This window comes from Haemorhous mexicanus, chromosome 13, assembly GCF_027477595.1.
Source record: "Haemorhous mexicanus isolate bHaeMex1 chromosome 13, bHaeMex1.pri, whole genome shotgun sequence".
NCBI classification, from domain to species: domain Eukaryota; kingdom Metazoa; phylum Chordata; class Aves; order Passeriformes; family Fringillidae; genus Haemorhous; species Haemorhous mexicanus.
Genome location: NC_082353.1, coordinates 15,696,002 through 15,714,610, shown reverse-complemented (window position 1 = coordinate 15,714,610; position 18,609 = coordinate 15,696,002). Strand labels below are relative to the sequence as shown.

Below are 18,609 nucleotides of genomic sequence, written 5' to 3'. Positions count from 1 at the left end.
TTGCCTTTTTGCTGTGAAGGAACAGCCGGCAACTGTGGGAGCTGAGATTACCCTGGCTGTCTGATCAGCTGCCAGGAATGCAGCATTGAAAATGCACCACTGCTCTGGTGGGTACACCCGCCTTCCCCTGCCCTGGGCAGCAGCAGGGCCAAGGTCACTTTAAGAATCTGCCCTGGAGAGTGCCCTATAGTGAGAGCTATTTATTTAGCCCGCTAAGATGTGGAAACAAGATCCATAGTTCTATTTATTTTTCCCAGTGGCAAAGCTCTGGGGTATTTAGAAATAGTCTCCCCATGCTCCAATTGACCTTCTCTGGGTATGTGCCAGGTAGCTCTGATTCCCCTGAGACTGTGACTCATGGGCTTTAGTGGCTTCAGTTAGGCATTTGAGGTCTTCAGCTTGCTGGTGCCATGACTGTGGATCTCTCCAGAACTATCCATATCTGAGGTAAAAGTTATATGGAAAAAACATGGAACTCTTTGAGGTGCAGAGAACTCTTGAGTTAACCACTGTGAAATCCAAGAGTTAAGGCTGTCTTGCCCATCTTTCATGATGCTGTGCTGCAGAGAAGGTTTTCTGATACCTTTTACAGGGACAGTTTAAAATAAAGCCAGATGATGTTCTGCTTTTCTCAGCTCTGTTTATGTCAGTAGCTGGGTTATCTGATAGGAGTCTGTGTGGGATGCTCAAATCTTCACTCCATCAACACCTTCTCTAGTGTAGCATCTCTGATGCCTCACACAGTGCAATGATCACTGCCCTTTTCACCTTTCATCCTTATTATTCCCTGTATGTTCCACAGCTTCCACCCCTCTCTTACTTTCCAGTGTCCATTTCAACACTGTTGCTTGTTTTCCCATCTTGTTCTGAGATGTGTTTGGATGGGTTGTAGAATGTGACAGTGGGAGATGTTTGCTCTCTGGTCAGCCAGGAGCTGGTTCCTTCTGCATGACTCTGTCCAGGTTGTCAAGTATCCTCACCAGTGGCTTTGGAGACCATGAGTTGTCTGTGGCTACAGGTTGTGCAGGCTCTTCTAGGACTCCTCATGTTGAAAACAAAGTATCAAAAAGGCTGAAAACAAAACCCTCAGAGTTTATTCTCCTTTCATAAGAGGAAGACCTGTGCCATTTAGAAAATGGCTAATGGCGGGGTGACTGGTGCATTGGTCATTCCCTCCATCACATTTTCCTTTTCTGCTGTTGAAAGGCTGGTGCACAGTTTTATTGAAGCAATTTGGATAGTCTGTTAAAATGTCTTTGTTTTTCAAACCTCTATGAGTACATCTATTTATCATACTGAGCAGAGCTGGCTCATGTTAAGTGTTCGCATAAACCTCGTATGAAAGATTACAACAAGAGTGAGTATTCATCAGAAATAAAAACTCTTTCTCTGGGTATTCAGAATACTTGGCTTTCTGCATTGGGCTATTCCAGTAAAGTTTGACTACTTAATTAAAAGTGGAAAGTGAATAAAAAGGGTCTGGGAATGGTGCCAAATTAATTCACTAGAAAATGTGATATGCAGAAATTATCTGCCTTTGCTCATGTCCAGCATTACCCACTTCTGACATTTGATCACAGTTCTTCTTATGTTTGGTGCTTATTGGATAGTTCCAAAGCCTCAAATGCTTGCTGATAATCTCCTTTTCATTAAAGGGAGGAAATCCTCCCATGTAACTCTTTCACCTGAGGTGGATATCTGAATTCCTCACATACTGAAGGGAAAAAGAAGCAAGTTCTCTTCACCTGTGGTAAATGTTTGCCTCTAGAAACTTGGGGTTTTGCAAATATTTATTTCTCTCTGTGCAGTGGAGGATGAGTCTGCAGTGGGCAACCTGGAAGTGGCATAATGGGCATTTAAAGCTGGGTCTGGTAGAAGGCTGCTGAGAGAGATTTGTAAAGTGGAGTCAGAGCCATCTGGTGTCAGGGCTCAAAACCCAGGAGGAGTGAGAATACCACAGGTGTCTTTTCTTTGCTGATAAGGGCTCAGGGGTGATTTGAGGTGGGGAGGGATGAACCTGAAACATGCAGCAATATTGATGGCACTGTTGCCATGGCCATGAAGTGATTCCTGTATCACATATTTCTGTCATAGTGGGAGCTGAGGAGATTTTTACTGGCTATAGGAAGCAGAGCTCATGCAAGTGAAAAGAGAAATGCCAAGGTGATCAAAGAGCACATGTAAAGCTAAAAGCCATATTTAACCTGCAGTTTAGACAAAGAGAGATGATGTGATGACCTGAATACTGGACTTGCCTCTTCTGCTGAGAATGGACAGGCATATGGAAGAGATCCAGCTGCAAATGTGCCCTAGACCCCAGTGCATGCAGTTAGGTTTTCTCCCTATCCTTAATCCTGGATATTGTCTTGCTGGTAGACCCTCATAAACATGTACTGCAATTCCATCTCCTGGTTTGGTCTAAACTTCCAGATGCTCTCTTCTTGAACAAAATATGTAGTTTATCTGGCCATTGCAGGCTGTATTTTGAGAAAGAGCAGAAACTCAAGGCACAAACATGGTGATTAGTTCGGGTTATCAGGTTCTTCTTCAACCTGATGAAGAAGCTGTTGTGATGAGTTGTTTTTGAGGAATGCTCTATGTAGAGCTTTATGCCTTTGTTTATTTGGCAATGGTTCCTGATAGAAGATCAAAAGCAAATCATTCTTAATTCATCTTGTTAGTCTGTGTTTTGTCATTAATCATGTTGAGCAGTCTGGATATTTAATTGGAGAGTAACACATGATTCTATTGGAATGTGGTCAGAATTAATCAATGCTTAGCATTTTGAGAATAAACAGACTCTATTTGGTTCACTTCATTCGTGTAGAAAATTCATAGGAAGGGAAAAAACATTTCTGTTGAGCTATATCTCAGCTAAATGACTTGCTTCCCATCTGGCCTTGATCTACATGGGATTTATCCTAGAAGTCCTGTTAAATAAAACTAGAAAATACTGTTCTGAATGAGACTATGCCAGTAACAAATGAAAGAGTGTTGTCTTGAAAATTTTTCTTTATGTAAAGTGTCTCTTCAACTTGACTAAAATCTCAGATAACATGAAGCAGGGATGGTTGCATCACTAAGATAAGTAAATAAACCCTACTGAGCGAATTTATTGCAATGAGCCATTGTAATAGAGGTAATGATCTTGGAGCCAGAGGTGTCCCAGTTTCATGGAGTTCCTTCTCTTTCATTATTTTTATGGTCTGTGTGGTTTCTCTCAAAGAATGACCTGTTCTAATATCAATAATCAGTTACAAAATCTCATTTCAGACTGGTGGTATGTCAGTGCTGCTTTGCAGAACAAATAGAGTTGCATTTCAGAATTACACTTCACTGGCATGGCACTGTTAATAGTAGTAGATGAGAGAAATTGAAAAATTAAGAGGTAGAGACAAGGGAAAAAGAGATGTTTTCAGCTGAGATTTGAAAATAGATGAGGAATTGATGAGGCGGGGAGGAACAGCATCTCCCAAGGTTGTTCCAGAGGTCTGGGTGAACACGGGGCACTCAGAAATCCTGGTGCCATCTCTTGGTAGCCTTTGGAATGGCATGTTTCACCACAGATGCCCCCACCTCCGAGCCATTAAAAGTTGGTGAATTAGCATTATATGGAGAGAAACTCCCTTCTGAGCTTTAGTTTATCTGTCGTGGGAAGGGAGGAACCGATTTATAAATGGAGCAAGTTGCTGAGACTGTTATTTTGAAAGAGATGTTTGCCTTTTTTTGTTTTTAGGTCTAGCTTATGTTGTACATCTATTTCAGGTCAGAGTTTGAAGGAGAAACAATGCTTTCAGCTGAAGGCTTTTCTTTGCCTGCCCATTCTTTCTCCCCTCTGGTGAGCCAGAGTTCTATATTAGGAAAGATGCTGCAAGGGCAAGTCCCTGGTGTTCTCAAGTTGGCTTTTTACAGCCAGTGGCTATGGCAGATGCAGTTCATGGCCAGGCTTATGTGATGGCTTTGGCTATGTCCATACTGCAGGCAACTCTGGGTTTGTTGGGCAGGAGATTCCCTCTGCCTGAGCTTGAATCTTCCTCCTTCTCCTAACAAATGCTCAGGCTTGCAACAGGGCCTCCAGTATGGGCTGCCCAAGCTTCTTAGGACATGTTATCCAGTTTGGCAATGTTATTCATGTTGCTTTATCTGTCTTGCTGTTGGTCTTTGTTCTAACTGGATTAAACTAACACCTGGGTACCTCACTGCAATCCCCCTGCCTCCTAGGACCTCTCTGAGATGCATATCTCATGTATCCATCCCATGGAATACATCCCATGAAATCTACTGTCACTCCCATCCAAATTGGAGATGTGACTTGATTTCATACATCAGTTGCATCACTGAGTGTTCCCCAGAGTTAGATGAATTGTTAATATTATTAATGCTGTCTTGCAGCTGTATATGATAGTCCCACAGGAGACTGGGTCAAGACTAGTGTGAACTGGTTGGGCCAAGCATTTTGTAAACAGCATGTCAAAATCAGAGTGGAATTATTAATTTTTAAAAAAAATTAGAACACAGCTAGAAGGATTATAAAATATTTCATAATTTAGGAAGAAATGAAGGGTTGGGATGACTTCTGGAAGTTGGTGGATTATCTGTGAGATGTGGAGTGTGTGGGCTCCTGGTCTGGAGGTGCAGGGAGATCTTTCACCAATGGTGGTGGGGCTATAAGAGTAAAGAAGGCAGAAAGCCTGAGGTTAGGAAACAAAGGATCTCTCATGTCTGAGGTGTTAAACACTGTGTGTTGCTGTAGGCAGGTCACTTGAGATCAGACTTTTCATATGCTTAAACCCATAACTTTCTCATGTCTTGCTAAGGGTAGTGAGGGTACACTCAGCTCTGTCTGAGGTGTTCAGTGAGACCAGAGATGGGGCAAATGAGAAAGGGGAGAGAAGAGCAATAGTGAATTTGTGAAAGGTTTTATGTTCAGATGGGATGCAACTGAAATGGACTGTGGAGTGAATGTGGAGCTGGTGCAGTGAGGAGAGGGTTGAGCAATGTGGTTAGGTCACCTTGTAATCATGTTTGAGGTGGCTGTGACGTGCCAAGCCTTCAGAAAACCTCAGCCAGGCAGCCCTGGAGGATGAGGACTGAAGGGAAGGGATTTCCAAACAAAGCCTACCTGAATGTGCATGTAGAGTGCCTACCCTGCCTGTTTGCCTGCATTGGTTTTCCTGTGTCAAGGAGACAAAGAAAGAATTCCCCTCGGAAATCACTGGGTTGGGTAATGACGTGAATCTCTGATAGAGGCCAGAGAGTGAGCAGATAAAGCTGAGGGCACTCACTTGTGTGTCAGCACATGTGAGAGCCCAGGAATCTCCTCTTCTTTGCCTTTCACTTGATTTATTGCCATTTCTCCTCCCACCCAGAAGCCTCTTGCCCTTGTGAAGAGGGTAGAAATCAGCTGTGAAATCCTCCCCACAAAAGCTTTCAGTCCAAAGATAGACAAGGGAAACTTGGAAGAAACAATGAAAATAAGTCTCAACGCAGAACTTCCACAGAAGCAATTTGCACAATGCTGTCCCTGCAAGGAAATCAGCCCAAACAATTTCCTGTGGTTGCTGAGGCTTTTCCCCAGCTCCAGCAGTGCTGACAATGCTGGCAGGTAGAGTATGAGCCAGTCTCTAGAACTATCAGTGGCTTTAAAGCACAGCAGTGATTAGAGCTGCCCTGAGCAGAGTTATATGACACACTGTCAAAGCCTTAGCAACAGCCTTTCTGCTGCAGGGTTCCCTGTCCTGATAGCACTGTTGGACCCTCACCAGCAGTAACAGCAGCAGGGTAACTGGATTTAGAGGTAGAGGCAGCCCAGGAGACTCATTTCCAGTGGGTGAGAGCGCTCCAAAGCCTTCAGTCTTTCAGGCTCTTTTGAATTTTTATTAAACACTTACTAAAGAGAGAAAGTAAATAATAGGGTTTTGCCAATGAAGGTGAAATGAATTTTTTAGGGAGAGAAAGTTTTGTAACAGCAGTGGCACAGATTCAGCACAGGGTTCTGGCTCACTAATGCTGGCACAGCTCTTCTCAATCTCTTTATCTGCAGGGCAACACTTGGAATTGCAGCAATGCCAGTAAAATCTGTAAATAAACCCAGGGCTGAGCTGCTGAGGGAGGTGTTTGGAGGCAGGGCTTGGAATGTGGAGGGGAGAACCTGAAGACTTGAGGAAGTGGCTGGTGAGGAAGAACAGGGCTGCAGATTCCCAACATGGATGGCTGCAGATCTGGGGATGGGAATGGAAACTCCCCCTGAAGTGCAAACCTTGGAAAGGTCATGGCTCTGAGACAGCAAAAGACAGATTATTGCAGAATAGAAATGAGCATCATCCTATAACTTCAGCACACCAAATCCATGTGTTTCTTTCCTGTGTTGAAGGGATACAGTTCAGGCTTTGTGTGGACCAGAGGGCATATGCTGCAATGGCACAACAGCTGTCACTGTCTGGTCAAAAGCTTAATTTCCTCCTTGTTTTTCATTATTTAAAATTGCACTTAAAATTTTCTGGTCATTCCGGTTTTAATCACTTTCCAAATTTTACTATGTAGAAAAAACAGGAATGTGGAAGAACTATCCCAAAAATGCTCAGAATTTTTCCTATTAATTTTAATTCTTTATCCCTGTTGCTTCATTATTATATTTACACCTTAAGTTCTACCAGCCTTGGCTTTGATATGGTCTGTTTCCAGATCACAGTTTGGCTGGATTATATCAAATGGAACATTTCCAATGGAAAGGAAGGGAAAAACAAACCCAACCCTTAACTTTCATTATTTAGGCTTCTACAAATTACTGCTTCAAAAAGCCCCTGCAGTTATGCCAGTGTGACACTGAAGCTTTCAAACAGCAAATATCAAGAGAATTTGACCCAGTATGTGCTGCATTTTGACATTTACTGACTTTTTCTTCCTTTTAAACATTCTAGCTAAATGTTGTGAAGAACAGGCATTATGATGTGACCAGATTATTGCTTAATAAGGAGTTAGACATGTGCAACTGAACAAATTCATTAGCCTGTGGGTGGCTAGATCAGGGTTGGTGTTAGGCTGGGTCTAACCTCAGCAGCCAGATGCTGCCTTAGCACCAGCCTCACTTGCTCCACGGTGCTGTAGTGACCTGTGTTGCAATTGAGGCTGGTGTGAACTGCCTGCTCTCAGATCCCTTTGCTTGTAGATGAGGGGTGGAAAGCTAAAGCTGTGCTGTGGCTGCCCCTGGCAGTCTTTCTGCCCATCCCCTCGAAGTCTGAGTCAGTCTTTTCCTGCATGTTGAACCTCAGGCACCAGCTGGGCAAAGTGCTATGTGGATGATCTAGCAGGTTTTCTAAACATATTTCTCTGACTCTTGTGCATTCTAGGGAAATGAATAAACCATTCTAGGGAAATTAATAAACCGTCTCATTCTTTCTCAGGACCCCACCTATGCTGTTCCCACTGCAGTCTTATACAGGCTGTTCTTTGAAATGCTGCAAACCTCGAGGAGCTGTGGATGCAGAGACCCTCATCTCTGACCTGCAGCCTGCAGCTTGTCTTCCCTGCAGTCAGATGTCCTACTTCTGTCCTGCAGAGCTGTGGAGATGAGGACAGGACAAGGACAGGGTCACAGCAGGTGTTGGGGTGCTGCTGTTGGGGATGGTGGCTCAGCCTGCTTGCAGGGACAGCTTCTGCAGAAAATGCATCCCCATTTGCAGGATCTGCCCTTTTTTGGGTGAGCCTGCTCAGTCCTCAAGTGATTCTCTCTCTCCTATCACAGCCTGGCAGTCTTAGGTCCAAAAAACTGCTGCAGGGCAGTGGGAAAGCTGTCAGCTTTCCACACCTTGGCTCCTTTTCCTGCAGATGTATCTCTGGATATACTGCATAATACAGCAGTATCCCCACCTCACTATCCAGCAAGACAAATCACAGAATGGCAGAAAGGTGAAGAGCAGGATGTCTTTGTCTGCTAAATCCTTATTGAAAATCCCAGGCAAATTAATAAGCTTTTCTCCCTGCTCTTCATTTGCAGCATTTTTCCCCCTAAAACTTCATGCTTACCTGTGGCAAAACTAGTCACTGTTATACATTTCTAGCAGCATTCTACATATGTTTTGCAGTCCTCTGTTTTGGCACACATGGTGGGTAAAATGGGCTTTTTTTCTAGCACAAAAGATATATTTGAAAAATTTCTTATAACTAGCTATTGGCACTGGCTGAAGGTACCTAGGTGAGACCTAATTTTTTGAATGAATGTCCAGATTTTCAGAGATATTTAAATGTGTGAGGATGAAAGGGAATGCAGCCTTAAAAGAGAGCCTCTCAGCAGGTTAATGGATTAACTTGTACAGTTAAAAGGTAGTTCTGACCTTAGTATACAAAGGAGCTTTGAAAAATCCTGCTGAGTGCTACCTGCATGTTTAGACATAGAAATGCCTTTTAAATTCAGGTCAAGATGCCTATTGTGAATCTGTAAGAGAATGTTACTTTGTGATTCTCGAGCATGTTTATGCATTGTTCTCAATTTGAGGCTGATTTAATAATGCCAATTAAGCTCTGTATTGTGTGCACGTGTGGCATACAAATGAATACCCCAGTATTTCCAAGCATGTTCCTGTTTGGCAGCATCAGTTAGGACCAACAAACTGTAAAGTGCCCAATTCACACTGAATTTAGTGCTGGAGGGATGTACTTAGGGACCACAATCATTAGAGAGGTTGAAAAGTGGGAATAGCTGGATAACAGGAAAGATTTGGTCATCTATTCTGCACATTTTCTTCTGCGTATTTCATTGATATTCCACTTGCTAAGAGCTTTTCAGTCAGGTCTAGCTCTGTCCACCATCTTTTGGCATTTGGTAATGGATAGAAACAGCCTGACCTGTGTGCATAACAGGGGAAGTGATATCTCCTTGGGAAGCTCATGGGGATTGATAAATGTATTGCATGCAAGTAGATTAATTTCATTGGTTTCTTTTTGCACTTGCACCTGCTGCATGAAACAGCTTCCAGCTTTGGCACATTCAAAAACCCCTCTTCAATCCAGCCCTCTTCCCTAGAGATTTTATTCTTTGAATTTCGTTTGGCTGGACCTTATGAATGTGCTTCATCTGGATAGGGCCAGAGGGGTGAAGTGCAATATAAAATCAAACTGATGGATCTATTTCTAGGGCTTTGTAATATGGAATCAATACCATCAGATTAAAAAGAACAGAGTTTTTTGTCGTGTGTTCAAAATAAGTCATTCCTTCTTTTATTCTTAAACATCTGACTGTTGCTTAAAGAGAAGGCTTCTGTACAAGTCAGCCTTCTTTCTTGGAAGAGATCAAGGAAGATGATGCTTTCTCAGTCCTTCAGCTTCAGAATTCATGTCCTTTTCAAGTCTCTTATGTTGTACACATTTTTTTAAAATTAGCTTCTCTGAAAGGTGTTTGTTTCTTTGGTTAAAAAGATCAACCAACCAAAACCCTCAAACAAAACAGACCTCAAAATTCTGAAAACCACAGGAGAAGTTGAAATGAGAACTCAGGTTTCCTATCCATTGCAGCAGCCCAGCTCCATGCAGGAAAGGTGACTATTTAAAACGCAGCTCAAGGGAACCTTTCACTACAAAGTGCTTTTTAAAGATGTTGTACCCTGAGATTACTGCTGCCTTAGAGATGGTTTGGACTAACCAGCAGTCAGGAAGAGCTATGGCTCTTAGCCTTGATTGCATTGAAACCAGCCTCCCTTTTATGCTCTCAAATAGCTCTGGGCACAAGCAGTGACATGTTAGATACTCCTCTACCTGGGCTGTCAGTAACACAGGCTGCCCTTGGATATTTCACTGCCAGTAACTGAGAGTATTCATAAAGTGAAAATCTCGCAGTGGTTTGCCAGCAATATGATGTGTGTGCTGTCTTATTTTCTGGCATCATAAACCCCTGGGTACCCCCAAAACTCTCCCTGAATCGTTCACCATCAGAGACTCCCTAGTGGCAAAGCACCTGCAGTTCAATTTCTCTTAAAGAAAGAAGTCCCAAGTTGTCCTGCTGAGGTTTGAGCCCAGGGTTCCTGGGTATGTCACCAAGAAGTGTCATTTGACTTCACCAGGCCAGAAGCAGTGCGCAGAGATTGTGTCCCTCTCCCTGCCCTTACTCTGGTTGTACACAGCACTCAGAACAGTGTAAGGCTGAATGATCCAGAAGTAATAAAAATGAGGCTGGGTGTCTTCCCCATGTGTGGAGCACACACTCTCCTGTCAGCAGAGTCTTCATGTCAATCCCTGTGGTTTCCAGAGCAAAAAGCTGCTGGGAATGGATGAGCTACAAATAAAATGACAGCTAAGGAATGAGCCAAGAGAACACCAGGCTCTTTTGAACTGAGTAGTAACTGTATTGGGAGTGGAAGACAGCTGCCTGGGGGAAGGAGGGGGATTTAACCACATTCCCTGACACACTTTACCATGTAAGAGATGTTCCATAGGGCTCTGCTGGTGCTTGTTAGCAGATGTGGCCTCGATGAGTGTCCTCACCACTCCTCTTAATCAATCAAGGATAGTATTGACCCCCTTTGTCAGTCCCCTTCCTTGTGTCCCTGGGGTGGGAGAGCTGGGTTCTCACTCTGTCAGCCTGGAATTGCCTGGGTGATGAATTTGTTAAGAATTCTGTCTGATTGTGAACCTTCCAGCCTCTTTATCTTGATATGAATGACAAGCTGTCACAGCCTCAGCCACATCAGTGACATCTGACCCTGGAGAGGGAGCTGACATAATCTTCTGAGGTATGGCTTCTGCCTGGGGAGGCAGTGCCAGCTCTGCACTGCACTGGGAGAAATGCCTGGGCATTCTTTTGGCAAGATTTTAAGTGCATTTCATGGACCTTGTTGTTCTTTGTTACCACTTTGAAGCTAATTTTATTTAGAGCTGTAAAGACTTGCTTGACTTTTTAGGATACAGGTGTCTCCGCTTCTGTACTTGTGCACAAGAAGAAGTAGGATACTTGTAAGGATGCCTGGAGGATAAGCCTGGAGTCACTCTTCTTTCTGGCAGGTAGAGATGAAAGAGGCTGGAAGGCTGTGCCTTTTCTCTGATTTTAACCTGACAGAGCAGGCAGAGATGTTTGGGAGATGCTGCAGTGAAGGCTTTGAGGGGAACCTGGGAACTGAGACATGCTGGCCACTGGAATGGATGTATCCATTAGAAAAGGATTGTGTGTGTTTTTTGCTCTCATCTTTCAGCATTACACTGACAGCACATCTGTACACAACAGCTGGATCTCCAAACTCCACCTGTTGGCTGAGTGTGGGACCTTGCAGACTGTAAGCAAACTTAGCCTTCAGTGTAAGTTTTAATGCCTTGCTAACAAGCTGGAATTAAAGAGGACAAGATGATGGGTGCTTTTGCACAAGTCCTAGACTAGCACTGCTATGAAGATGCCAGCAGCATAAGCAGCTTTTCCCCACCCATATTCCCAAGACTTGTGAAACTGCTGGTTTTCAGTCTTCAAAACAAATCACTGTGTGAGTGCCTCAGTATTTCAGATGTGTATTCCTGGGCTATGGGGAAATGACTTTCAAGGCATCTACCTCAGATGAGAGCTACCTTCTGGTAGGATTTATAAAGCACCTATTGCTGTGGTGCCTGCCTGTTGTTCCGGAATGTCTCAGTTGTCAAATGTGAACTCATCTTTACAGTCAGTGGTTCTGTGACTGGATAAACTCCAGTACTTAAGTACAAGTTCCAAGGGTTTGAGGCAAAATGCAGCCAGGTTGTGTGTACACTTGAGGACACTTAATTTTGCCTGGAGAGAGGGGCTGTGGAAGCTTAGGGGTTTTGAGCTCTGAGTCAGGGGTCCATTGTGCCAGATGCTGTACAAATACATACTGCAGGGCAGGGCTCCACTTCTTATGGTATAAAGAATCATGACAGCAATAAGTGAGTATATGAGAAATAGCAGGGTGAAGGGCAGGAGTTGATCAACATGAATTCAGCCAGGGCAGAACTTTTTCTTACATTTCTATAGAAATAGTCCTTTATGGCTTTATCATCCAGGTGCAACCTGATTGCCTAAAGAATTAGGCATCAGGTTGGAGATGTTAATAAAGCACTAAATCATTAGCTTTCATTCAATAATTTGAAGAGGGTGTTCTCTGTTTTAGCATGAAGGAGGCACAATTTCACAGAAGGAAGGATGGTTAAGTTACTTGGGGGCTGATCTGCAGAGTCCTTTTGGTTCATTTCTTTGTTCAGTCTTTGGCTTCTCTGCTGTCCCCTATCCATAGTTCCAGGCTAGTCCATCAATGTGTTCTGTGAGTATTTAAATATTTCCATGCAGTCAACCCTGTATCTCTTCTGGAGTGGGGTTTTGTATTTTCAGGAGTCCTTCTGTTTTCTTCAAGAGACAGAAACAGGCCCAGGATTGTCCATCAGAGTGCCTTGTGCTGTAAGCTGAGATTAGAATGCAGAAGAAAACAGAAGGGATCTTGGTTTTCAGGCTCCTCTGCCTGCAATTATTTCCAGCAAAAAATATCCTGGCAGCTCAGATCTGAAAGGGTGACCTAGGCACAGGACTCCTTTGTCCAGGCTCTTTAACAGCCTGGTTTTACTGGCTAATCCAATTGTGCTTTGGCTTGGGACATGGAGTTTTTCTTTGTTGTTGCTCCTGGTTCCTAAGCAAAGGATCTGGAAGTTGCATTTGTCTATCTGTCTGCTAGTTGTACTCTTGCCCAGATATCCAAGCTGCTGACTTGGAAACACTTCAAAGTTTTCCATTCTGCAGAGTGGCTGTCTCGACTGCTACTGCAGGGAGTTTTTAATGTTTTCTGATTATGGAGCAGCATTTATTATTATGCTTTATAAGACAGTGCAACTTTATTTATGCCTCTTTTTTGGTTAATATATAAATGAGTCTCTTTTGGGATACACTGGACATGAGGAAACAGCTAAGATTTTGCTAATGTATCACCACAGAAATCAGAAAATCAGAGGAAGGCATCTGGACAGATTTGGCAAGTTTTTTTAATGATTTAATCCCTTTTTCCCCTCCTCATCTCCCCTATGCCCCTTCTTGAGACAAATGCAGAAATTTGCTCTGGGCACGCTATCAAATTCTCTGTTCTGGAATATGGCTCATCAAGTCATCTTTCTTGTGCTCTCAAACGTCTCCTCCTGTTCTCATCTTCCTCCTGTCCTGTCCTTGCTCTTGTACACAATTTATGAACTCCTCTCTCTGCATTCCTGTCCCAGGCTTACCCATGTCCTTATATCTCCTGGTGCCAGCAAAGATGCTGTTGGTTTGCCATGTGGTGCTAAGAAGTGCTGGTATTATCACCAAAACCATTGCCTGGCTTGCTGTAGCCTCACTGATGCTTCAGTGGTCTTGCTGCTGCTTTCAGTGAAATCCTATTCTGCTTCTATTCCTCTTCTATGATTTATTGTTTCCCATGGAGTGTTTTGTGTGTTTGGTTTTGTTCAGCATCAAAGATAGGTAATATTCTGGGGGTGGCCAACACCTGACTTAATGTGTAAATTACAATGCTGATTGAAAGTCCAAACTTAAAACAAATGTAGGTGTGAAGTCCTTTTCCAGGATAATTATGACTGCTAAGAGCTTACGTAAGTTCAAAAGTTCTCAGGCAAATATATGGAAGCAAAATCAGCTAAGAGCTGAAACCCCTCCCAAAGGCACCACTGCTAGTTTATGGCATCTCTGGGCTGAAAACTGCTGGAGTTTGAATCTGTTCTGCAAGTCCTAGCACTGTGTTTCTGCTGTGGCCTTGCATGCTTTCCTTGGCACTGCTGGCCACAGGGCATTGGACTCTTTGGACTTCCCTCTTAAGCTGATGCAGCTGCTCTTTTCTGGGCTGGCTGATTAACTCTGCACTTAGAGTACATGTTTCTCATTTCATTCCCATTATATCCATATTTAAAATGTAAGGCTATAGGGGTACAGTCATTCCTGGGTCACTTTTCTCAGACCTTTTCCTCGTTGGCAACTGGGCCTGGCAGTCCCATTGTAAGCAGCCCAGGCTGCCTTTTGAAAGTCATTAGGTTGTTTGTCCCATTGCTGCCAAGAGGATGTTTCATGCCTTCATTTTCCAGTGCTTAAAACCCATCCTTTCAATTCCAGCTAAATTTATTCATGGCCATTTTATATCCATTTGTCCTAGGGCCAAATTTTTTCCTTAGCCCAAGTATCTCTCTGCCTTCCTTAGTGTTTACTTCTCTGCCATCCAGTGTGTCTGAGGGGAGCAATCCAGTTGTCTCTTGGCTATCACTTTGTTAAGGTGACTAAACTCTGATCTTTAAGACTCCTAATGATTATGTCTCTGGTACCATACTGATTTCCTTGGCAGGTTTCTGCATGGTTCCTTCTGAGTTCTGCACACAGCTGTTCAGGTGAAGCCTTCTGTGAGAACGTCCATGCTCCCTTCTCCACTGGTTTTCTGAGACCTGATCTGTCCTTTTCATGGTTGTCACCCTGCTGGTTATGCTCGTCCTTATCCCTTAATGGGCTCATATATCCAGGGTGTCCTTCTACTCATTTCCAAATTATGAGCCCCTGGTCATAACAGTAATCCTTATTAAACCCCAAATGCTTAACCTTGCACTTTGACTATTATATTTCATCACATTTCTATTCCTTCAGAACTCAAGAACATCTTGTTACTCCTGAAAGATATTCTGAACTCCCTGCTATTGGCAGCAGTTCCTGACTTCACACGGTCAGCAGATTTTGTTAGTATACTCTGACTTTTTGTGCCAAGGTCATTAATGAAAAGCTGAAATAAGATCAGTCTGAAAAGATCCTTGAAGACTTCCACACATAAGTTCCCTCTAGACTAATAATTCCTCTTCCAGCACAACTCCTGTCACTGAGTCTTTAACCAATTCCATTCCCCCATTGTAATTCTTACACTAATCCCTATGTTCCTCAGCCTGGCTAATAATTTTCAGTGTGGCATCATATCAAATGCTTTATTGAAGTACAGATAAATTGATCTACCACACTTCCCTTGTGTAGAAGAAGTTGGTTTTCTTATCAAAGTTAGGCTGGTTTGATCTACTCTTGGTAAGTCTGTTTTATCCCTTCAAATGATTTTACCCATTTTACAGTTTATCCTCATGTCTTTTACGTTTTTTTCTCTCAAAATCTGTTCTAAAGCAATGCATATCATTGGAGTCTACAAGGCCTGGACAGTTGGAGCTGGAGATTAGACTAAGAGCATTCTCTGGGAGTTCTGGGATCCTTTGAGGATGAAGTTGTCTGCATACAATGTGATTCACAGACCTCCCCCAAAAGTATTGGAAGATCCAGATTTGCTGATTTATTGTCTGAAGGGAGGTATGCTGGCAGTGCTGTCTTCTTTATGACAGTAGTGTAGCTCTGCTGAAACTCTTAGCAATGCTCATAAGCACCTACAACATAAAACAGATGCCTGGAGGAAATACTGAGAACTCTTCTGCTTGGAGCCAGAGATATTCTGGTCATTCCTCCATTGCTCTGCTGCTCGAGCAGGTGATTGAGACATCACATTAGGCCTGTAAAATAGGTATGCAGAGCAGTCTCTCTTTAAAGACACAGTGGAGTGTGAGCTTTGAGAGATGCTCTGGGTGGAATTTTAACTTGCTTAGAGTTGTTTACTTTGTCCCAGGCTTTGAACTTGTGCAGAGACTGAGTGATCAGTGGCTGTTGACTGTTCCTTTTCTCAGAAGGCTGAATAGCTGAGGGATGACATTACTCCTCCACCATCTGAATGATTGCTGATCAGTTGGTGCTAAAGAAGTAATGAAAGCATGGCTGTGCTTCCACTGGTGAGATTTTTAGCTACTGATTTCCTGTTCTATCTGTATTTGAGTGTGTTTTCTTTGAAGTTTGTAAAGCTGTTGTTGAACTCTGACAGATTCATTATGAAAGAATGACTTTAGATAGAGATGTTGACCCAGTATCAGCAAGAACCAGCTCTTGAATCTTAGTCTCAGCTGCTGTTAGGACACACAAAGAACAGGGGCTTGGTGTCCAAAAAAAGATTTATTTGCTGCAGGATGATAATTGACTCAGTATGGAATTTAATACAATTTTATTTGGGGATTGGTTTGTAAAAAGATTACATTTTAAGGAATTCTTGCAAGTGGAGGTTTTTGTAGCTGTATTTATTTAATCACCTCTGGGCACTTGAAGCTTCACAGCAGTAAGCAATGTTAGAACAGGGATCTTGCTCCAGCAGAACTTGTCTGGAAGAGAAGGTCATCTGTGAGACAAGTGGGATGGAGATTTTACCACATGAGGAAGGAACTTGCCTCCAGAAGTTGGGGCCAATGATGTCCAAGTTCAACTTCTCAAGCTGCAAATGTTAGTGACCAGCTCCCAGCCAAAGCAGTCAGGCAGGTTCACTTGCTTACCTGCACAATGAAATGACACAGAAGGTCCTCACAAATGTGTTTGTCCCTGCCCTTACTCACTGCAGGCAGTCTTACTGCAGAGCTTTAGCAGCCTTCCTACCAGTCCTCCTCTGAGTGGGGCCCTCTACACACTCCTGCAATGCAAGGCATGGTTTCAATTAAAAGAAATTCAGTTTTTTTCTCAGTTAAAGCTGGAGGGAGGATAGGGGTTAGGCTTGTTTTGGAAAAATAGAAAAAGGAGTGTGATTTTGCTGGAAATATTGACATTGATGTCCCAGCTTGATATGAAAGTTACCTGCTGATGTAGATAGAAGCACTTGTGTCTGGAGTGGGCAAGGGCTAACTCTCTGGTACAAAGAAAAAGCTCTGGGGCAGCAGTTTAAAGACTTTTTAGATCACTTTGTAGGTGTTGCTTTAAATTTTAATGGTCACTGCAAATCAGTGTAACAGTAAAGCTAGAGGGCTAATGGTCTTTTGAAATAACTGAGTCAGCTACAGAGGCTGGATCCTCTGTTGGTGTAAAACATTGCAGTTCTGTCAAAGTCCATCATAAACTGTCAGTTTAGACCATCTGGGAGGCCTGGCCCAGAAGACTGTGAAGATGAAGGTTACAAAAATTATTGAAGAAATTGACGTTATTTCTCCATCTCTCTTCTTTCCCCAGGGCAGCCATTGGGGCTCTGGCAGCTCTGCTGAAATCAAGTAAGCTTTTTTTCTTCATATTCTTTGACTTTCCTTTCTGTGCTGTACTGCTGGACAGAGTCATCCTGTTAAATTTCATTCTCCCTTGGTATTCCCTCATCCCTTGGTCCCAAAGAGCAATGCACAGGAAGGAGGCAGTAGTGCAGAGGTTTCCTATACCAGTTCTGATCCTTGCAGTGCCCCAGCCCTGTGAGTGCTCTGAGTGCCCAGGGAGCCAGGCTGGACCCTCATTTTGAGTAGTTAGAGTGCATTGGTTGTCCTGGGGCTTGGTGTAATGGGAGCAATGGGGAATTTCTCCAGCCAGTGACAAATACTTATTTCCCTTCCCAGTTTGTTGTTTCTTCCATAGAAAGGGAGAAAAGGATGCAAATAACAGCAGTGTTTTTTGGGTGTGAATGGTAAAGTGATTTTAGGAAAATACATTGTCTATTTTAGTTGTTGTTTTTTTTTTTTTTTAAGGTCCTGGAGCTACAATTTAGGAAATGGTGCTGATACTGTAAAATCAAATAGAGCATCATGTACCAGAAGTCAGCCTGACTGGTGTTTTTTGGATGATTTCTGCAGTTCTGAGTGGCCAAGAATGTGTTCTGGTTTTCTCCTTGTCCTGTGGCTCAGGGCATGAGAAGCTCCAGGCTTTTGGAGCAGTCTGCTCTGGCAGCTGCATACAAATGAGCAGGTTGTGTCTTTTGGGAAGTGTGGGTCAGGAGATGTGAGAAACAGCTCTGGTTCCTTGAGATAAATTCACCATGCTTGGAAGAGTGATGAATTCTTTTTCAGGATTGCACCAGGACATCTTTCTTTGTCACAATTAACATATTTCTGGCCCTGGCCTCAGTGCTTTTGAGTGGTGCAGGGGTTCTTGGAAAGGTAGGAATCAAATCTGGTGAATGCTATAGCACTTGAAAATTGCTTATGAAGACAGGGGGTAAAGCTGTACACAGCAAAGCACCCAGAGGCACCTGAGCATGTTTTAGTTGGGATGCAAATTAAACAGAAGGCAGGAATCCTGGAAAGTGCTACAGCAGTGAAGTGGTGGACTGATTATGGTGAGGCTTTTTTTGAGAAAACCTTGCTGGAAAATGGTGGGGAGATTGTGTTTTGATGTTGCTGAAGGCTGTAAGACAGACAGGACAAGAACATGGCCATCCTGGGGTACCCCTTTAGGCCTGTCCTTGAGTGTTTCAGCCCAAAGTGATCCAGGGGATTATGGTCATACTGGGTCTGTGCTGGAGGTTCAGTGTCCCTCTTGCTTTTAGCAGAGCTGCACTGAGAAAGCAGTTTTAAAGGGAGCAGGCAGATGGCAGTGTGTCTCCCTGATGGAGACAAACATCCATCTTTATCTCAGACTTCCACTTGAGACTCTGTCCACCTGCAGAGCCATGGGATGGCTAGAAACTGTTTGGCTTCTGTCTCCTTCCTAAAGGAAGCTGATGCTAAATGCTCACTTATCAGGTGCATAACTGCAAGAAGCAATACATGCCTGGGAAAGAGACATCAGTGTAACAAAAAAAAATTACCAACCCAGATGGACCTGAGAAATTGTTGCTGTTGTGTTTCAGAGGG

General features: G+C 43.3%; 1 protein-coding gene across 4 annotated transcripts in view; it reads left to right on the top strand.

Moving 5' to 3' along the window:
• Positions 1 to 18,609, top strand: part of AGBL1 (AGBL carboxypeptidase 1) — a 378,644-nt gene that overhangs the window by 39,002 nt on the left and 321,033 nt on the right. For all 4 annotated transcript variants that reach the window (XM_059858557.1, XM_059858554.1, XM_059858553.1 and 1 more), the window contains exon 6: positions 17,009 to 17,046. In XM_059858557.1, the coding sequence (XP_059714540.1) occupies positions 17,009 to 17,046 (38 nt within the window). The remainder of the gene's footprint in view (positions 1 to 17,008; positions 17,047 to 18,609) is intronic.